The 23,304-nt window shown below is 38.5% G+C and overlaps 1 protein-coding gene across 4 annotated transcripts in view; it reads left to right on the top strand.

The window, feature by feature from the left end:
* The window catches only part of neurod6a (neuronal differentiation 6a), a 63,921-nt gene extending 47,661 nt beyond the window's left edge, over nucleotides 1–16,260 (top strand). The window contains exons 4-5 of one of the 4 annotated variants that reach the window (XM_087308112.1): nucleotides 13,021–13,625; nucleotides 13,844–16,259. In XM_087308112.1, coding sequence (XP_087164238.1) covers nucleotides 13,444–13,625; nucleotides 13,844–14,837 — 1,176 coding nt within the window. In that variant the 5' untranslated portion in view covers nucleotides 13,021–13,443 and the 3' untranslated portion in view covers nucleotides 14,838–16,259. Of the gene's footprint in view, nucleotides 1–13,020; nucleotides 13,626–13,843 lie in introns of those variants that run through there. The other 3 variants (XM_087308113.1, XM_087308114.1, NM_131816.4) reach the window with 3 other exon arrangements.
* The last annotated feature ends 7,044 nt before the right edge of the window (nucleotides 16,261–23,304 follow it).

Below are 23,304 nucleotides of genomic sequence, written 5' to 3' on the forward strand. Positions count from 1 at the left end.
AAAAAAACATACCACTGACAGATATTTTGCTCTTATTTTAACCAAAAAGCTACTAACCAAAATCTACTGTAAATTTGCTAATAAAGTATCTTGATTGAAGTTTGTGTAGAAATTTGCATGAAGAAATACTGAAAATATGAATTTTGATTTGCAGTTTGCAGTGCTTCTGTGCAGCTTCAAAAATCCAACAATAGCTTGCGCTCTGCCAATTGATGGCGTATTGAATATTATTGGATGAAAAAGAGTCATATTCTCTCAGCAATAACTTGCAACTTTTCATATGTGTGAACTCCATCAGTCACGTGCACGAGTCCCACTTTAGATCTGAGCCGAATGGATCTTTTAAATGTGACTGCTTTTGGACAGAGCTTGTTACAGGCGGTCTGTGGGTGGGATGCACAGACCCTCGCGAGCCTGTCGGGTGGTCACAGGGTCCAGACCATGACTAATCCAAACCCCACCAGGCTGACCAGATGGGGCCTTCAGACTGCCTGAAAACAAGAGCAGGCCAACATTTCAGAGGACGAACAACGACAATAGCATTACATAATGCACAGCCAAGCACCCGTATGGAAAATATAGATATTGTTAACATGAAGATTAGCAAGAGGCCTTCAAAAATATCCAATGTAAGCAAGCGAATGCATTGGATATCTTTATAATAAACACCAGCCCTTGTGGACCGCTTCGGAGTGAGTTTGAATGAGAGCGAGCGTCCGAAGGTGTTGCCAGATTCTGTTTTCCTGAACATTCACAGCAGCCTCAGAGGGTCCGAGAGTGGAGATTAAATTAAGGCCTAAGTGGGGACAGCTGCCTGCTGAAACCAAGGACATTTAGGCCCGTTCCTGAGGGCGAACCGTCCAAATCGACTCCAGAACCAGAAGCCTCGCGCTGGTACATAGTGAGGTTAAATTGGGTACATAAAAATAAAAAACCACTACAGCCAGATGGGATTTGGCACAAGCACAGCAATATACGAGCTGCGCTAAATGGAACAAATCTGCATGAAATTGCGCGCACTTTCGTGGAGTCACACCTCTAAGTGTTTGTGCGTCTGTGAGTCTGATTTGCGAGTAGCATTTCAGATCTCTCTTTTTAGGCATTTCTGGCATCGCTCTCTTATGCGGCCATGGATCATTAGCATACACTGTTAGGCTGTTATTAGTGGCTAAAGAATCAAACAATAGTGCGTTAATGGATTTTATTTTATTTTTTACTTCTGAGATGCACTTCTGAAAAACTGTGAAGGACAAGAAGATGATAAAAACAAAATGGCTGATTTCCAAATCAATATTTGTTGTAGTGGCTCTCGTTGCATCAGGGCAGATGATCAGACAAGCCTGGAGAGGCTGCTGATGGCAAATGATGAAATGACATGCAAAAATGCAGCTGGGGCCATGCTAATGCACAACATTTACACAACATTCCAGCAACGTTCAAGTAGACATGGGACTATAACCGGTTTCAAGGCTTATCGTGGTTTGGAAAAGTCAAGGTTTTTAAACTGCTCAAATTTTATCGTATAACAATTCTACAGTATATATACTTTTTTTTTGTTTTGTTTTACGACTATCCTATTTAGTTCATTAGAAAATGACCATCCACATCAAAAGCTACTGGTCAGCCCAGGGTCCAGCAGATGTTTGAAAATTCATTATTTTCCTTCAACTTAAGGCTGATTTATGGCTCATTTCCAATGAGTGGTACAGTACGGATCACCTCAAGCTTGCATTTCCACTGCCCCTTTGGTGGGCATGGTGTACAACAGAAAGTTTCAGACAACGTAATTTTTACTCGCAGAAATGTCACAGTAAAACCGTACAGGTCATTCACGTATCATATGAGAAGATCTTCTCATAAAACAGATGCTTTAAACACAAATACTTCTGTATAAATGTTCATTACTAACCTTTCTATGAACATGATTTGATTATAACTGCAGATCAATGATATAGCTTACTGTAACGTCTGCAATTATATAAAATAAATAAATAAATGCTAAATATATAAACACATACAGACCCTTACAGTCTCCGATATGATACCACTTACAGTGAAACTACACACAGCTTACATTTAGTCCTCATTTGGCTTAAAAAAAGGGTGACCAAAAAGTGGTACAGTACGGTTCGCTTTTAAGTACCCTTTGACTGAGGAAACGGCCATAAAAGTATACCGAACTGTACTGTACCACTCAGTGGAAACGGGCCATTATACTTCTGCGTCAAGTGATCGGCCTGACCCACAGTGCATGCCCTGTGCGTAGTCATGCATTTATACTAAATAATAAATAATACAATAAATAAAGTTATTGTATTGTTATACAATAACATTTTTGAAACGCTAGCTGGCAGTTGGTTTTTATGTTCCTCTGTGTCGAGTTGCTTCGCAGGTGTTTTGTTTTTTCTGAACGCTAGCTTAATGTACAAGTTGCTAAAATGGGACTCAACACTTGTAAACAATCACTCCATCAGGCTCACGGCTCTCAGTACCGCCCATGCTTGTTACCAGTACCAAGCCGACCAATCACAGAGCTTGCGCTACACGTCGTTGCAATGTGTATTTACATTTTTTTGTGACCACGCGAAGGCTGCGCCGCACCATTTGTGTGCACTTGACGCAGAAGTATAAATCAGCTTTTAGTCTCTATTGCAGAGGTTGCCACAGTGGAATGAGCCGCCAACTATTCCAGCAAATGTTTTACTCAGGAGATGCCTTTCCAGCCACAACCCAGCACTGGGAACCACCCATACACACTCATTCATAAACACACACACAAACATTAAGTTTATTCAATTCACCTATAGCGCATGTCTTTGGACTGTGGGGGAAACCAGAGCACCCGGAAGAAACCCACTTGAACACAGGGAGTACATGCAAACTTCATACAGAAATGCCAACTGGCCCAGCCGGGACGTGAACCTTGCTGTGAGGTGACTGTGCTAACGACTGAGCCACCGTGTTGCCCACATTTGAAAATTAAATCGCTTAAGTACCAACATACAAGCATGCTATAGACCTGAACAGTGCTGTAACTTACTTTATATTAGGGGTGTGAACCTACACTGATCTCACGGTTCGGTTACGGATATCATGCCATTAATTTGGTTCAGTTCGAAATCTCGGTGCATCATGTTGCTTTCCATACACAATTAGAATTTTTTCTTCACAACATGTTGAAAAATGTTTTTTTGAAAACTTCATATTGAAATAACAGCTTGTGTGCTGTACCTTCTTCAGTGTCAAAGACTAGTCTAGCAAACTAGCAAGCAGTGAATTGTGCACAGTTATCTGCTTTTCAAGTAGTTTTATTTTAAGTAGCATTTTATTTACTTGCCCTCACCTCCTTCACAATAGTATTCTACCGCAACAAAGCGCATATAGGAGATAAATGACGTCAGTACGTAATAACTGGTTAATGGTTATGATCTATTACTGAACTGATATCCAGTTGTCTGAATCTGCGGTCAAAGACTATACACAAGTCATGTTAATCGTATCTTTTTGAATTGGGAAAATTGCAACAGTCAATATGGTGGATAAAACCCCACCTACTAGTTGAGGTATATAGCCATATTCACCTTATTCTCGGCCGACGAGCGGGCGCTGCCATTTGAATCTTTTTGTCTCGCGACTTCCGGTCACATTCACTTCCATTCATTTTTTGACGTTAAAAACTGCTTGTTACGCTGCTTGATGTTGCAATTTGATATTTTCTTATTATATTATTCTACTTGGACTGTGTAGTCATGCAAACATTTGTTTGTAGAGCAAGTAGTTTGACCATTTTCTGCCGTTTATTATTCCTAGTCATTTCTCCCATAGGCGACTGAATCTGAAGTTCTAAGACAATCGCGAAAACAGGCGCACTTCCGCATTTTAGAATAAGGTCAATAGAGAATCATCGATCTATATATGGTGAATAAAGCCCGCCTTCTAATAGAGGAACCAATCATCAATCACTATAGACCAGGGGTGTCCAAACTGGGTCCTGGAGGGCCGGTGTCCTGCATAGTTTAGCTCCAACTTCCTTTAACACACCTGCCTGGAAGTTTCAAGTATACATAAAAAGAGCTTGATTAGTTGGTTCAGGTGTTTTTAATTAGGGTTGGAACTAAAATATGCAGGACACCGGCCCTCCTGGACTGAGTTTGGACACCCCTGCTAAAGACTGACAATTCTCCGGGACAATTCTGCAGATTTTAAGTGATTTAGATGTTTTAAAATTTAAAAAAGACAAAGTCGTTGTATAATTTTATCAGTGATTCCTAATATGTAAACTTGGCAAGCCGGTTTGGAGAATTTGATGTTCCCCATTCAGACAGATTGCCCGAGAATTCTGCCCGAGAGGTGTTTGAAAGATGGTCACCGAGTGAAATGACTTGCCTTAAAGGGACATTAATTGCAGTCCATCGAAGAAACAATCAATTTTGACAAACCTACTTTATATCCAAAGAAAAGGAAAATATCCAAAGATGCCTTTTGTAAACAAATCAGTGTTTTTGAAACTAATGAAGTCAATGATTTATTTGAATTATTTAGCCTGACGTGTTTACTGTTCCAAAATACTTTAAATGTTTCTTAAAATAAAATATACAGTGTTCAATAGAGGAAAAGTTGACATTAAAAGAACATATTTTACAGCAGTAATCACAATACCATCAAGCCATGATACTAGTATCCTAGGTTATCATACCATCAAAATCTTATGCCCACGTTTAAGGTACTAACTAGTCGAGAGTTCAGCGTTGTTGTACGAGGGCACTTATTTCGAATATTTTGCATCTACAATGCTTCTCAATTAAATTGCATTCAGATGCTACTTTATTTTCCACATCACAAAGCGGAGCCTTTTCTTTCATTTAGATGTTGACGAGACACATTCTGGTCTCGCAAGGAGCCAAATATGGTCCTGACATCGCCACATTCAGGGATTCTTCGCAGCAGATGCCAGGCGGTTTAGGAAGAAGCCCAGCATGAGTTGTGCCAGAAGAACCTAATCTGGACTGGGCACCAACTGCAAGAGACTGCAGGAGACTGTGAAGGACAACACCGGTCCAATGTGTGCCTCCGCAGGGCCAAAACTGAGGCTACGACCCATTTAACCCATGCCAAAGACTTCACCCATGCCAAATCACTTCATACCACATCTACCTTCCTACCAGATCAGATTGAATCTAAGGCGCAGGCAGAGATGCAGGCAGGGTGAGGTTGTTCAGAGAAGGTTCATCCTGATGGGCACACTTGGCACCATTCCGAAATAAATCACAGTCACATCAACATTTCTGGCACGATGCATCCTCACCCCAGACACACACACACACACACTTCCCCCATCCGCTCGTTCTAGTCCCTGGACTATAGCTTTGGCTAGGTACAAGAGTGAAATTAAAATCACTTAACAGTGTGGATCAGCGGCACTGAGCAGATCATTTCTTCATGCAAATCACAGAGGGAAATTGGGTCTTTGTTTTTCGAGCATGGCTCAAGTTCATATTTTACATCAAAGGCATATTTTGTTTTGGCTTGTATGCGGTTGTGTGTTGCAGTAATTCTAATGAGAGCAGGGAAATGGGAACTTTAAAGCTACTGATGCCCTGATGACATTTGTCTGTGATATTTATTTCAGTTATTATATTAAGTTGCCATATAATGAAAATCTGGATATACCTATAGGCATAGCTGGATATTCTGTGTTCTGTATTTGGAAATGACATACTGTGAATCCTATGAGAGTAAAAGACCAATTGAAACAAAATACAGACTCTGAGGATCCACATGGGATCATTAATATGCACGCCCCAGGCTGTGTTTGATTGGCCGCAAAAGTTTCCTACTAAAATTACAAATTATTTTACAATTTATCTAAGCTAATATTAATAAGTATATGTACAATGTAATAAACAATGTAACGAAGTCATGACAATGTCTGTTTTTATTTTAAATTAATTAAAGTTAATGTAATAGGATGTAATGCTGACAACGTAGGTGAGGATTCAAATGCAGGTTTATTAAAGAGGTCAGGTAAGCAATGGTCAACACAGGGGCAAACAGATGTATAAAACAGACAAACAAGGCGAGGGTCAAAACACAGCAAAACATAACAAAGGAAACGCGTTGTAATGTCACAAATAGTAAACAAGACTAATAGTAGACAAATAGTAAACAAGCCCTCTAGAGTGTGTCTGTGCTGCTTAAATAGTCCATGTAATCAGCCTTTAGTAATCCTCCGGCGGTGTCTATGCAATCAGTCAGGATCAGGAACATCTGTGTGTGTGTGTGTGTGTGGTGCATGACTGAATCTTGTAGTCCATGAAATGGCAGATTTGTAGTCCATTAGCGATCAGTGTACATACCAGTGATTTGCACATGCTGGACCGCTGGTGACCGTGACAGTTAATCAGGTTTTAACTTATTTTTTTAAGCTTAATTAATGTAGGTTAACATGATTTGTATAGTTAAATTGATTCAACTTAATTTAAGCGAGCGACATATTTTTTAACAGTGTATGTGGGACTCTTATTTTGAAAATGGGAGAAATAGTGACACTAAAATGAGCATTTTGTGAAGCAGGCAGACAAACTGGAGCACATAAGCTGCATCCGAATTGGCATAAGTCCATACTATATAGTACGCTAAAAACAGTATGCGAGCCGAGTAATATGCAATTTGCAATAGTTGGCGGTTCATTCCGCTGCGGCGAACCCTGATAAATAAGGGGCTGAGCCGAAGGAAAATGTTTGGGAATGTTATGAGATCAAGTCTTTTACACAGCTGCAAAACTGTAATCGTTAAAACATTTTTCACTTTAAGGGATTGTATATAAATATGTTTATGTATAATTCACAAAAAAAGGTGCAATTTTAAGCAACAGTTTCAGCATGCAACCATCCTTCTCCTCTGAGAAATAGATGTTATTCATTTTTAAAAACTGAGTTATGAATTATGCATGTGCCATACTGTCAAACCATTAACACTGTGGCTGTCGTACACACGGGTATCTTTGTGTGTCAGTCCCATTTGATTATATTTAAAACATTTTAGCATATTTAATGACTTTTTACGAATGTAAAACAATGAGTGGATTATTTCTGATTTTAAACGTTTTTTTATTGATGGAAATACGTCGTACTCGAGACGAGCTTTAGCAGACCAATCAATATACAACTCTCAAAAGACCATCTTTAGCAGAGCTACTGATCTTAATACTTGTGTGTGTGCTTGTGTGTTTCATGCCACTCGACGTGTGAACATCCGTGCCTTCATTTGCTGCCTGTTCCTGGCATCGCACTGTCCTTAAAAGCTGATAATGTGTTAATGAAATCACTGGCAGACAGCTCTTGTCAGCCGAATGTTCCACATGAGAAGGGGCCAGTTCTCCACTGCGAGTCTGCAGGGTATAAAGCAGGTCTGTCAGGGGAGCGGGAGTCTGTCAGGGGAGCGCATGTCTGGCCTAGAATTCGCTTTTGTGTTGTTGCATTCTTGCTCTTTTATAATGTCACAGGTCCTTTCGCCCAGTCCTGGTGGAGTGTGCATGCTAAATTTTTAATGCGGGATGGGCCTGCCCCCTTTCCTTTCCGCAGCACAATGATTTATTGCCCAAAAAGACCAGAGAACTAATTAACAGAGTAATTAATTAATATGAATTTGCATATTTGCATTTGCAATTAGTGCAGTCAAGTGATTAGTCTGAAATGGGGAAGTTTGACTCATCAGATGTTGGTGTGTGTGCTGAACCGGAAAGCTCGTCACCAGCTGAGGCATTTTTGGAGGGGGACAGAAGGGGACCGTGTGTCTGTGTGTGTGTGTATCTGTGTGTTTCTAAACACAAACATCCAAGGGTACACGCCAATCATGCGTGACTGAGCCATCGCTGTCAGCAAACTGCATCTGCATGCTGTGTTGGTTGTGTTTTTGTTGTGCTGATAAGTGCAGATCAACCTGGCCGTCCCGTCGGAAAATTGACTAGCTTGATGCTAACGTGACTTGTAAAATCTGTGAACATCGTGTTAAAGGTGCTGTGACTCTTCTAAAGCATAACAATGCCATAATATGTTTAGATATATTTAAGAAACATGCTAAGTGCACATACCTTATAATCTGAAAAACAATGCTTAAGTCAGTTGCCGGCAGCCAGCTCTCTGCAACTCTCACATGGTCGCCAACTGAAGCTAAGCAGGGATAAAGCTAGGTTGGGAAAGCTAGGATGCTGTGGTGACAGTGAGGCCAGCAGGGGTCACTTAACCTTAAGTCTATATGGATCCTAATGATCCAGTATATTGATGGGGACTCTACCTCTCAGTGAGCGCCTTCGTTAAACCGGGGTAAAGAGTAGGGGTTTAACCACCGCATACTGGCCAAATTTGCCCACTGGCCTCTGTCCATCATGGTCTCCTAACCATCCCCATATCATAATTGGCTTCATAACTTCATAAGTCTCTTCTCCACCAGTCTGCTGGTGTGTGGTCTGGTGCATTATGTCAGCCGTCGCGTCATCAAGGTGGATGCTGCACACTGGTGGTGGATGGGTGATTTCCATCATTTAGTAAAGCACTTTGAGTGTCCAGAAAATCGCTATATAAATGTAAGGAATTATTATTATTAGTTACCCTTTAAAAATGCACAATTTACGTCAGAATTCATGTCTTTGTTTTGGTCTTTAAAACACACCCACTGCCAGTTTACTCCATCATATTTGAGCACCCAGGTTGCCTTGATGCAAAGCATTTCATTAAGGCATGAAGGCTGCCTTAATGTATGTAGACACTGCCAAAACTGCGACCTCCGGATAACAGTAGCAGACTCAGAAATGAGATATAGATTCAGGGTTTTAAAAATACACATAAGGTGGCAAATGATAAAAGGAAATAATATAAATATTATATATATTTACAAACAGTAGCTGTCCAGCAGTGTAATGCTGCATTCACACCAGATGCAGCGTCAAGAGTGAGTGATTCACATGTTAAGTCAATGCAAAGACGTGAATAGACATACTGTGATGCCATTCGCGCGAATGAAGTGACGCAAATGACGTAATTGGCGGGAATGAAGAGTGGAACCTTTTGCATGTGTCTCGCAAATCGATTGAGTTGGAAAATCTGAATTTCAAGGGGATATTTGCGCAGTGTTAACCGATCATGAGCTTGCTCTCAAAGGGGCGTGATTATGACGTAGCACCTGTTGTTGGTATCGTGAGGGGAAATCCTCCTCCTTACACCAAACAACAGCTCATCAAACTGGGCTCGGCTCAGTCTGAAGCACTGCTGAAAGCTTCCATCATCCAGGTAAAGTTTCTGGAGAAGGTGATGAACTCACAGTGCTGGGTGCACCTCTGAAAGGATCTAGTGGACTCAGACATGGCGCCGTACAAATCTATGCTGTTTTTCAGCCTCATTAAAGCACATAAAGCACGGCTACTATCTCAATAAATCTACGTTAGCCATTTAGCAACAAAGCTAGAGTCACTGAGCAGACAGAAGTCCTACCCATGATGCAAATATGCGTCTATTGTGAAGTGAATTTGATACAAGAATGAACAAATTCGACGCAAGAATACAGTAAACTCAAAATGTTCATGCATCTATTTACATGCAAATAGAAATAGCGCTATTTATTTGTGCGTTCCAAGTCTGTGTGAACGCAGCATAAGAATTTAAGCTGGGTATACAGTTTATGAAACACCTTAATATTGTTCCTTTATTTGTGGGACCTCCTTGAAAATGAGATGGTACATCTCAAAAGGTTAATCCTAATGAATAAATAAATGGAAATGGTAATATATAGAGCGAGAGAAAATATAAGTGAAGTAAAGAACAGTAAATTAAGAAAAACAATGACAAAATACAATAAAATCCATGTCAGCTATTTAGCAACGAAGCTAGAGTCACTGGGCAGACAGAAGGCCTGCCCATGATGCGAATCCGGGTCTATTGTGAAGTGAATGTTTAAGTGAATTTGGCGCACAAATAAAGTGAGTAAACTCAAAATGTTCATGCTTCTATTTACAATTTATCTGCAAGGGCTGTGTCTGGTGTGATCCCAGCATAAAGCTTGTTTTTATCATCAATCTGGCAACCTGCATGTGCGTAGAGTCGCAGCTTCCATATTTTGAATTTGGACTGCAATACTTAGGTCAACCATTAGGGGTCAATTCTACAAACTACACCTTCAAAGTGTTTAAAGAGACAATTAATCACTGTAACAGGAAGGTGTTGTGTGTCATTTAGGTGCTGTGAGCTATATTGTGGCGTCCTTCTGAGGGGGATAAATGCACTTGGGGAGCATTTAAAGAGCCCCTGATTTGTATTATAAATGTGTGTGTGTGTGTGTGAGGGAGAGAGTGAGCAGGCCAGGCACAGGTTCAATAGCAGCAGGAGCTTTCACTGATAATGGAATGCATGAATGTGGGGTCTAAATGTGGGAGGAGCCAAAGCTCTGGACAATTACTGCTACAAGAAACCGCCAGATGCCAGACCCGTGATCCAAAACCTGTGTGTGCATGGGGGAATCTGGAAATAAACCTGTCAAGAATGTGTTTAGGTCGACCCAGAAATGAACCCAAAACATTTTTTTGAATAATGAAAATTTCCACTATAAAAAAAGCTTGTAAGTTGCAACTATTATGTTTCAACTTTGTGTTTTAGGTCAGTATAATAAGTTGAAATGGTTTGCACCGGTGATTTGAAGTCTGCCTCTACCGGAAGTTGCTGAGACTTTACAGAAGCAAATAGTCAGATTTGGTTACCAAAACAAGCTTTTTTTCAGTGGATTATTTTGCACAGGTGGTGGCTCAGTGGTTGGCACTGTCTCCTCACAGCAAGAAGGGCACTGGTTCGAGCCCTGGCTGGGCCAGTTGCCATTTCTTTTGCCATTTTGCATGTTCTCCTTGTGTTTGTGTGGGTTTCTTCCGGGTTCTCCGGTTGCCCCCACAGTCCAAAGACATGCGGTATAGGTAAATTGAATAAACTAAAATGAGTATGGGTGTTACTCAATACTGGGTTGCGGGTAAAAGGGCACCTGCTGTGTAAAACATATGCTGGAATAGTTGGCGGTTCATTCTACTGTGGCGACCCCTGATAAATAAAGGACTAAGCTTAAGGAAAATGAATAAATGAATGAATAACTTGCACAGATTACTTGTTTACTTAAATAATGATAAATAATGATTTTACAAGGACTTTAAAGGCAGCAGCAACTTCTATTTTACGATGTAGAAATTTAATTTTGACAGCTATGCAAACAATAGTAAACAAAAAAGTTTTTACTGTGAAATATTATTTTAGTTCTTCTTAGCAAAATCTCACATTTAATTATTTCTTGACATTTCTGTGTATTTGTTAAAAATTCTTATCAGTGAAAGTCATACAATATATAAAATATCCCTCGATTCTCAGTAGTGTAATGCTAAAGTCAGTCCACAAAAAAATTCAATGGCTGCTGAAATAAATGACATTTCAAAATACAGTGCTCAGCATATATAAGTGCACCCCTCACAAATCTGTATTTTAAATTCATATTTTTAAAAAGAAGCGATACAATATTATATTTGTGCAAATATATTAGATTAGTCAGTACAGAAGCCAAATCTGCAACTTATCTAACAAAATAACTTACAATAACAGTCCAAAAACTAGTACACCCAAAATGATAATATAGAAAACTATTAAACACAAAATTTATAAAAGAGAAAAAATCAAGAGAAGCCAAATTGTTTTGAAGTTTTGTAGGTTGTAATTTTTTCTTGAAATATTTACCTTTCAATTTCTAAATATGTTTGGTGATTAAAATATTATTTTAATAAATATATCTGTTTTATAAACCTGTTTTGTTTAAATGCACCAAAATACATTGCCTATATTCACTGAGAAATGGATAAAATCATTCAGTTTCAAAATGAGGTGAACTCAATTCGAATCAAACTCAAGCGCTAGTAGCTTGAGTTCGATTCGATCTTTCCTCTTTCTTTCTGCTCCCCATATATTCTTGTCTCCATTGTCCGATCTATTAAAGGTGAAAAATAATTTAAAAAATATTTAAAAAAAGGAAAACCAGTTTAAAATATATTTGAAAAATACTGAACATTTTTACAGTGTGTTTTTATTGGTTATTTATGCAAAAACAAATTATTAGTATTACAATTTTTTTGTTGGTTTAAACAAAGATAATAAATTAGCTGCGACATGGTGGCTCAGTGGTTAGCACTGTCACCTCACAGCAAAAAGGTTGCTGGTTCGAGTCACAGCTGGGCCAGTTGGCATTTCTGTGTGGAGTTTGCATGTTCTCCCCATGTTTGCGTGTGTATCCTCTGGGTGCTTTGGTTTCCCCCACAAGTCCAAAGATGTGCTCTAGGTGAATTGAATAAACTTAATTGGCTGTAGTGTATGAGTGTGTATGAATGTTTCCCAGTACTTGGTTGCAGCTAAAAAGGGCATCCGCTGTGTAAAACATATACTGGATAAGTTGGCAGTTCATTCCACGGTGGCGACCTCTGATAAATAAAGGGACTAAGCAGAAGGAAAATGAACGAATTACCATGTTATAAAATTGTCCAAAAGAAGCCCAACAGCTAAACTAACTTAGACTTGTCATGTGTATGATTTGAAGTGCTTCTGATTAAATGTAAATGTATTACTTTAATAAAAATAACCCAATGAGGATCATGAGAATCCACCTCCTAAACACATTCCATATGAGATTTAGCGAAATATCTCAATGTCTTATTCCCAAAATTGTATAATAATTCTTCTGATGTGCTTCTTGAAGTGAAATGTGACCAGTAGATGTTTTTGTTAAATTGAGTCGCATGCTTTTTGAGTGTGAATGTTTGTTTGTGAGGGAGGTGGAGAGTAATGGTGTGAGTGTGTGTGTGAGAAAGAGAGAGCGTAAACAAAATGATTTACTTTCATACGCAGAAGAGACAAGAAACTAACACCCATGTTTATTCAGCGCCATGTAGACAGAGAATCTATCTGCGACTTAATTCATTCGGTCAAAGCGTCATGTTTCCATTATAATCAGGTGAACATCACTGCAGAAATTGGCCCTCACGATGACAGACAGTTGGATCAGTCGTTTGGCAAACGTCCTTGAAGAGACTGACCAGGCAAACAAGAGCCATCAATCATCCACTTCTGCCTGTCATTCAGCAGAAATACACCTGACACAAACCTCAACCCATTCTCATCTTTATTTCCACACTTATATGCATGAAAATGGAATCTTAATTTCTAAGATGTGGAAATGCCATTGTCCGACCTCATCACAGCATTCCTGTTTGTCCATGGCAATGGTGGATGCTGGTGCTCGGAGCATTATTAAAGCTGCTTTGTGGTTTTGCAGTGGTACGCAGCTCGAGGCACATGCCAGATGATCAGGAGAGGAATACAGGTCCCCTGAGAGCAAGTCATGTGACCAGCCCATGCCACGTGACGTCAGCGGCAGATGGCATGGGTACCAGCTCTGGCAGTTGGCATCAGTGTCATTTCTCTTAGCGCGAGACAAGGAGAACAGTGGGGAGGTGAGAAAACCGCACGAGCTGTTCACCTGCTAAAACACCACGCCGGGAAAAAGAAAGTTCAAAATAGGAAATATGAAAACTGTCATCTGACACCATCATATTCCAGGTAAGCAGGACAGTTGGAGGGTATAAATCGACATCTGTAATGCATGAAAATCTGATGCATTGTAAACAAGTTTATTGATTTCATCTCAGCTGCACTGTTTGTTGGTTTTTGTTGCGTCTAGATTTGATCAGAATTTCTGTATTGATATTTTTGTGCATCATTGTGTTCATTGAGCATTGTAAATGGTTGATTCAGAAGATCTTTTATCTTCTCCCCAGTAAGAGCACAATGCTGACTCTTCCCTTTGAGGATCCCGTCATAATGGACACTCAATTCGGGGCAAACTTTCCAAGGGACTGCGTGGGAGACTTGAAGGGCAATAAACAAGAGCCCTTCGAGAAGGAGGAGACTCTGTCCCATGTGATGGACGATGATGATTCGGAGAAGGACGAAGATGAACGGGAGGATGGACAAGACGAGAACGGTCTGCCTCGGAGGAGAGGACCTCGGAAAAAGAAAATGACCAAAGCTCGGGTGGACCGGGTCAAGGTGAGGCGCATGGAGGCCAACGCGAGAGAGAGGAACCGCATGCATGGTCTGAACAATGCCTTGGACAGCCTGCGCAAGGTGGTGCCGTGCTACTCCAAAACTCAAAAACTATCAAAAATCGAAACCCTGCGGCTGGCCAAAAATTACATCTGGGCGCTCTCTGAGATCCTGAGCACTGGGAAGAGGCCTGACCTCTTGACCTTCGTTCAGACCTTGTGCAAAGGGCTTTCTCAGCCCACCACAAATCTAGTGGCCGGGTGCCTGCAGCTGAATGCAAGGAACTTCATTCCGGATCAGATCAGTGGTGAGGCGTCTTTCTCCGGTAGGTCACCTTATGAATCAGTGTACTCAACCTACCACAGTCCCAGTGTGGTGACGCCTTCAGGACCCTCCGTTGATGCCGTCAAACCCTTCAGGTCGTTCAACTACTGCAGCTCCTACGAGTCTTTCTACGAAAGCGTGTCGCCGGAATGCGGAAGCCCTCAGTTTGAGGGTCCCTTAAGCCCTCCTATTAACTTTAACGGAATCTTTTCGCTCAAGCACGAAGAGCCGGTTGAGTACGGCAAGAGCTGCCACTACGGCACGCGCTACTGCGCGGTTCCGCCGCGCGCTTCCATCGGCCAGAGCGCGCGGGGCTCGTCGGATCTCCATTTCCCATATGACATTCACCTCCGCGGCCAATTTTACCCCGTGCAAGACGAATTAAACACTTTTCATAATTAACGAGATGAGAGAGAAAGTCATATGTGAGTGAAAATGCAGGACGTTCAATCGCACATGTATTATTTATTATAAAAAGCGCCCATCTCGGATTCTGGGTTTGGGCCATCGGATGTTTTATTATTTATCATTTTTAATTAAATGGAAAATGTGCTTACGGTGTTTCTAAACAATTTGTTTTTATAACTTGAAATTGTTCGCGTGTTCTTATGGGAAAAAAACAATCCCCTTTATAATTAGAATGTGATTTATTTATTAATTTATTTATTTTTATTTAGTGAGCATTTATTGATCTTACAAACACAATCTGTAAATAAGAACTATTGGACTAAAAGGCGAAATTTAATTATGAGGATTAAGTCGTTCAAATAGGCCTATTTGCGATATAAATTTAGGAAAATAAGAGAGCAATAATAGGGTGCTATGCAATACACGAATGCTCGATCTGGCCTTTTATATATCTTCATAATTTGTCTAAACAATGTTAGCAGAAATTTCAAAATATTGCTGTTTAAAAGACTTAAAATGTCACCATTTTTATATAAATAATTGTTTATTCGTTTATGTAAAGACTAACAGGAGAACATGGATTTTATTTATTTATATTTTATCAAATTTTTATTCTTAATGGTGAAAGTTTTGTGGTGTTTTTACACAGGGCACTGTTTAGGCTATATGGTGGTAAAGAAATTGATTCAATCATTGCCTATTAGCCTAATATTATTAATTATTATTATTATTATTAATCATAATCATAAAAACAAGAGGCTAATAATAATATTTACTCTAATGCTCAAAGAAAGCGAAGAGTCAATGATTGAATTAATTATTCTGGTGAAGAACATATAGGATACTAAAAAATATATGTGGATGTAATTCTGAAAACGAAATTATAATGGTATATTAACGAATTGCTTTTTTTGTTTATCTGTGTAACTTTATAAATGTGGACAATCGAGTTTTCTGCATCCTTTCAATTTCCAAATATTTTAAATAATTCACCTGTGTCTGCGCGTAATTTTCAGAGTAAGATCACAACACGATGATGATAATGATGTAATTATGCAACAGATTGTTTGACAGTTCCGTCTTTTATCAAATATTAAGTCGTCGATATATTGGTGACATTGCGTACAATCGCGGAACTATCACTGTAAGCAAATGCATTTGAAGCATGTAAAATCTCTAATGGAAAGGTCTGTGTGGTGTCTAGTGAACTCATGTCACGGGAAAACCTGCCTTAATATATTTGTCAGCATCATTTATGCAATGTCATCATGGATGTCTGCAGTGGTGAATTCGTGCATTCTGATTTTTCACACCAAACGGATTTTTTTCTGTGCACAAATTATTGAATGCACTGAAACTGGTCTTTGTACACTGTCAAGCTGTTTTGTACAGTAAAATAAAGTTTAATTCAATACACTCTCTGTTCTAAATTAATACATGACAGAAATCTAGATCAATTAATCAAATATATAAGCATTTACATAAATAAAACAAATTATTTGCATTTTAAATTAATAAATATCTACAGTAAACCTCAGTTTGTGTCTCAGAAAAGGTGAAAGCACGCATTTGGCAATTCGTTTTTTTTTTTGTAAATGCACTAATAATCAATAAATAAAACGACTGTTTAAAATGTAAAATATAAAGTTTTTCGAATAAAATATTTTGGGAAACTACATTTTAACATTTAAAATAATAAAAATAAACATTCAATACAGTTCATAAAACATCTGAGGTTCAGAAAAGAGAAAACATTTACAGAGGACAAAGGAATCCCTGAAAACACCAAACCCTTCTCGTGCATTAGTTTATAGGCCTATATGCGACACATTGGCCAAGGTTAATTGTAAAATGAGATGTTCTTGAGATGTTATTCAGGACTGGGTTCAGGGGAGTAAAGGTTTGAGTCTCTCGTGTCTCCGAGTTCAGCAGTGAGCTGGACGCGGGCCAAACAGCGACAGACTGCGGATCAGGATCCCGAAATCTGCTGCTATCCCCCCGCGAATGTGTATTGTCATCCCGGGGAAAAGACGTGACAGCATTTGTGACACGTAGGTTATAAAGAACCTGGGTTAAAAATACATTAAAGTCACATTTTTCAATACTTAAAGGGATAGTTTACCCAAAATTGAACATTCTTTCATGATGAAGTCCGACAATGCTTTACTAAACACTGTAAAAAAATGCTGGATTTAATTAATTTGTGTAGGGGCAACATGAAAAAATCAGGTTAACTTATTAGTTTATACAAATTTAAGTATATTGAACATAAAAAAACCGAAGAATTGTATTGTTTCAGCTCATTTTCAATAAGTAGTTTGACAAACAATGTTTTTTAGTGAACCTAATTGACATGCGCTCTTCTGCAAAAGAAGATACTTTGAAGAAAGATGTAGCCATTGACTTCTATTAAAAAAATTGTTTTTCTATATGGAAGTCGATGGTTACAGGTTTTCAGCATTCCTCAAAATATCTTATTTTCTGTTGAACAGAAAAAAAGAAACTCATAAAGGTTTGCAACTACCTGATGGTGAGTAAATTGTGAATAATTTTATCTATCTATCTATCTATCTATCTATCTATCTATCTATCTATCTATTTTTGTAATTAATTATTTTTTGTAAATTGCCCCTTAAATCTCAGCACGTGGTTTTGTTTTTGCTTGAAGTAGCTTTCATGCTGACCATGAGTTTGATTCAACTACAATGTCATATTGCTTTGAATTTGACCAAACAAACACAGCTATACACAGATTTTAGGTTTGCTTCGTATTTACTGACAGTTTTGACACAACACATTAATACCAAAAATATAAAGTATTCCTCCCCTCTATAGCCAAAGTAATTGGTTCCCTTTTTCGCTTTCACCGAAAGATTTTGCGGTAATGTTTAATTAGTCAGCATGTCGTCCTAAAACACCTAATGCTTTTGACAGATGCGAAAAATCAACCTGCACATTTACCGATTGAGATTTCTGATTTGCTTTGGGGATGTTGAGGTGTCAGAAAAAAACCCACAGTGGCGATATTTCACACAACTAGGAGAGATGCAGAACATATGCTACCCTAGAGACAAAGCTGTCAGGAGCGAACAGCTGAAAAATGAGCAGCAGCGGCACACTTCTCCGTGAGGCCGGTGGAAAGTTCTCACCGCGCGGCTTTCTTATACGTTGTTGATCGTTATATATATAGGTAAATTTAATGCGTGAGCACAGATACGCATTTGGGCCCTAAAGGGTTTACCCAAACCTGAACATTCTGTCGTTATAATTTTACAAATCATTCACTGTAAAAAAAAAATGCTGGGTTCCGCATAATTTCATGTTATCACAACACAAATCGATTAATTAACTTCAAAGTTTTAACAAATGTAAGTGAATTAAATAGAAAAAAAAGTAGTCCCCAAAAAAACCCTTAAGATGTACAGTGTTTTCTCAGCTCCATTTTAAATTAGTAGTTTGAACAAGCAGCAAGTATTTTTTTGAGTGTTCACTTGTTCTAATCCCTTTTGACTTTCTTTTGTAAAAAAAAAAAACACTATTTTGAAGAAAGCTAAAAAGTTTTACCTTTGACTTATATTTTCTCCTGCACTCTCAGAAATAAAAAGGTAAACAGTGGTACAAATAATGTTCATTAAGGAACAGTTTTGTACCTTTGTAAAAATTGTACCTTACAATATGGTACAGAAAAGACCTCTTATGATACTGCTCTGTACCAATTATGGTACAATTGGAATGAAGGTACACAATTGTTCTCACAAAAAAGGTACATAAGTGTTGGACAACTCAGACAACATCGATATTACAGGAAAGGCAAAGTGATTTTTTGAATAATTTCCATATTAAAACATCAATCATTTAAAGACACTCATAAACATTAAATATTAAGTTCAATAATAAAAAAACTAGGTATTGTAAACTAAGGCATTTTTAATAAACATGTGGTAAGCATTTCCTGATAAATACAGTTTCATTATTGATATTTGCACTGTTTGGCGTTTGCTTTCCAATAAGCTTGTGAGCAGGCAAAAGTCCTGCATATTTGCAAAATGTTCATGTCGACATTTTAGTATTGTAAAGCTAATCAAACATTGTGCATATCTTGTTACTTTTACATTATAATCTTTCTATTTTAAAATAAATTAAATGAACTGTTAGATGGATTTTATTCTAATAAACAAAACGTTCGGTGGTTCATTCCGCTGTGGCAACCCCTGATTAATAAAGGGACTAAGCTGAAAAGAAAATGAATGAATGAAATTAAAATTTCTTTTAAAGTGACAGACCACAAAGTTACAGTTAGGGAGCCTATTTGAGCACACTTTGCATCTAATATTATTAATATCATTGACTCTATAAGGAACTGAGACATTTAAATGTTTAAAACTGATTTCAGAACAGAGGTAAAGTTGGTTTTATATTCACACATTCTGACTTTCCCCTTAATAGTATTATTTGCAAATTCTAAATAGTGAAATCATATTAGCAGCCCATGACTATCAAGTATAACATTGTTCACAGTCAAATAAACAGTGTTAATGTTGTTTTCAAGCCACACTTGCATGCTAAATCCAATCAAATATTCAAAGAAACATAGAGACTTCTAAATGAACGAATGTGTATATAAAAACAACTTTACCTCTATCCCTCCTGGACTGAGTTTGAGCACCCTTGGTTTAAACAATAACAAAAAGGAAAATGCAGTATTTAACAATTGTTTTGGCCAACAAGTAGACTACAGAAGCCTATTAATTATAAAAATGAGAGGGAAAAAAACGACGAATATAGTCTATTGATATAAATGGCATTAAAATAACCAAAGTTTATAAAAAGGACTCTCATGCATGTAATATGTGGCTTGGAGAAATTACATTTGGAGGGAATTAGCTACTGTTTGAAATAAAACTTGAGCAATTTGACAAAATCTGGCATCCTTTAATTCTGTTACCTTGACAAGAACCCTGTGGACTAATGTATAACTTGTGTGTAAGGTTTTTATTTTGAATTTTCATCATACTCTGCAGTTTAAAGGTCTTTGTAAACAAGTCTTTTGAGGGATGATGGCTTGTGCTGTGGGTGAGTTTATTTTAATTTATTTATTTTCTATTTCTTTGCACATATAATATTTGGACTGATAATCCTTTTTCCTAAATCTTTGTCTTCAATAAAAACTTATTTGACAAACCAAACAACAATAACCAACAAGAATGAACAATTCTAGGCTTGCCTAAATGTACAGCAGCTAGTTATTTAGACCATTACAATGTGGTCATGTCATTGACCCATGAACATTTCCTGCGGGTTGTCAAACTATTTCATAACTGTAAGAAGAGGCAATTCAATCCTAGCTTAATGTTAGCTGTTTTAACATTATTTATCAATATGTGGCTTATTTTGGACTCTTGGAAGCTATAGAAATTAAAAATGTAAAACAGGAAATACATTGAGACCATTGTTTTTGTTTACATCCTTTAACATAGTCTATAGCCTATCCATAGCTTCAATCTACTGCCCATTGTTAGTGAGCATCATTCAAAACTATATGCTCTGTGGGCGTCTATGAATTGCATACCTCTCATTTGAATAGCTGAAATAAATACGGTGTGTTAGTTGTATGGAAGAGCATATGGTATACAGATGCATGTGGGTGGGTGTATGTGAGTGTACATGCGAGTTTGTGGGCGGATGTTTGTATGCGTGTGGATGGATAGTGCGTGGTAACTACTACATAACCACGTTCACGTTTACCTACTCATAGCTGTTGTCCATGTGATGCTCCATTCTGTGTTCTTCTAATGTCAACCCTTCTGTTCACATCCACATCCTGCCATTGAAGGATGAGTCAGAAATATTAGCAGCAAATACAAACACAGTCTGCCCAGGAGCTCGAGTAAAGCTGAATGATCAGTATAGGTCGAACTGTTTATAAACGACTATGTGTCATTATTAAGAATGGATGTGTCTTGAAATTAAAGTTACAGGAAAGGTTCATGTTTCTTGTACCACACCATGTGACTTTTGGATCTCTAGCGGTTGAAACAAAGTCTCCAGCGGAGGAATATTGTTTTATAAGTAGGTTGTGATTAGGCTCCGCTATACTACGCGGATGATAAATAGGTTTTTTTTTCCGACATTAAAACTCTAACAATAACAAAATCTAGGCATATAACTGAAAATATAAGCAGGTAAGCAACTTTAATTTACAAGTAGTTTTGATATGTTGGTTTGGTTTAGATGTGTTAAAAGCCTGTGTAGCCATTAGTCATAACGATTGGTATCTATTATGATGTTTAATTAGGCACTATGTTTTTTGCCTTTGTACTCATATCAAATAGGCTACTAGGGTAAAACTGTGTAAAAATGTCTTTTAAAATCTTGGCTTAGCTGTGTAAAAACGTTTTTTATTTGGCTTAGCTTTTGAAAAACAGGCCAGAGTTTAGAAATTGGCATTTTTACCATGTTTTGTGTAGTGCAAACTGTTAATTATGGAGATGTGTTGTTTCAATTTTGTTTGTAAGATTTTTTCTTCAAGGTTAATTTTTTTGTGGCCTCAAGCTACAAAACCTGCCGTTGCATAGTAGTTTAGGCTTGTAATCCAGGGATGTTCAAACTCGGTCCTGGAGGGCCGGTGTCCTGCATTTTAGTTCCAACTTGCTTCAACACACCTGCCTGGAAGTTTCTAGTATACCTAGAAAGAGCTTGATTAGCTGGTTCAGGTGTGTTTCATTGGGGTTGGAACTAAAATATGTAGGACACCGGCCCCCCGGGACCGAGTTTGGACACCCCTGATGTAATCCATAGGTCTCAAACTCAATTCCTGAAGGGCCGCAGCTCTGCACAGTTTTGCTCCAACCCTATCAAACACAGCTGATCCAAATAATGGAGGCGTTCAAAAGAGTCATAAACACCTTCGTTAGTTGGATCAGCTGTGTTTGATCTGGGTTGGAGCAAAACTGTGCAGAGCTGCGTCCTCCAGGAATTGAGTTTGAGACCTATAGATTACATCATAAAGGAAGCTCGAGCTGAGACCTGTGATGTAATCTATTATAGATGACTGAACTAAATAATTTTGGCTTTACACTGACAACCTGAACAGCTTTTTTTTTATTAGTCGAACATAGTATTTTAATTTTCAATGAAGTTTTAGGTACTTTGAATAAGTAACTGGGGTGACACGGTGGCTCAATGAATTGCACAGTCACATCACAGCAAGAAGGTCACTGGTTCGAGTACCGACTGGGCCAGTTCGCGCTTCTGTGTGGAGTTTGCTTGTTTTCCTCGTTTTGGTGTGGGTTTTATCTAGGTGCTTCGGTTTTCAGTCCAAAGACATGCGCTATAGGTGAATTTAATAAACTAATTTGATTGTTGTGTATGGGTGTTTTCCAGTTCTGGATTGCAGCTGTAAGGGCATCTGTTGCGTAAAACATATGCTGAAATAGTTGGTGGTTCATTTCACTGTGACAACAACTCAAATAGAGACTAAGCCAAAGGAAAAGAAATGAATACATTTGCCTTTGTTTGAATTAACACCATGAACTGAAATTAGTCTACTTCTTTCACATAATGTTTATCATCTATGGCAAGTGTGGATATTCAACAGCCTATGTAACAAATAAGTAGGTTAGGATTAGGTTAAGTTGACGTATAAACACAGTTATACCAAAGTATACTTTAGCACAGTGATTTTCAACCACGTTCCTGGAGGACCACCAGCTCTACACATTTTTAATGTCTCCTCAACCAAATTCTCCTGATTCAGATCATGAGCTCATTAGCAGGGACTGAAAGACCTGTAATGGGTGTGGGAGACAAAGAAGACATCCAAAACATGCAACAGGCTCATTCTGATTACGTACCCCTGTATACATTTCTGGAGAGCGCCAAATATGTCCCAGGGGGTATGTTTTTTTTGCAGATTTTTTGTTTTCGTGAATCCACCAGAGGCCACTGTGTATGCTTTTTGAGATCTCAAATTTCTTTCCCGAGTGCCATTCACGCCTGTTGTTCTTGTGTAAATCCACCAGAGGCGCTGTCGACTGACTGACTGATTGACTGACCGATCACCCCAACCACCCCCTTCCTTAAACCCAACCCATAGTGTTTTCAAAGGCACAGATTGACCGGTGACCACCCACTTTTATAAACCCAACCGACAGCGTTTTTTAAAAGCAATCCAGAACAAGAAAAGCCCTCACCTGATTTTTACCACATTTTCAGATTTTACCACATTCTCACCCTGTTATTTACTTGTTTATTTACTTTTTTGGCTTTTGTTTTTGTCTTACTTTCTAGAACTGTTCTTCACCGGACTCGAACCCTGTCGTCATGAACAACTCCTCTCTGCATCTCAAATCCTCTGATATACGCGGCAAGCCACTGGACAAACTGGTAACAGTGGTAAATCCACCCACACAGAGGTAAGCAGTCACCTGGTAAGTGTGAAAAGTAACAGTGTCATACCACT

Source organism: Danio rerio, chromosome 24 (genome assembly GCF_052040795.2).
Source record: "Danio rerio strain M-AB ecotype USA chromosome 24, GRCz13ab, whole genome shotgun sequence".
NCBI lineage: Eukaryota > Metazoa > Chordata > Actinopteri > Cypriniformes > Danionidae > Danio > Danio rerio.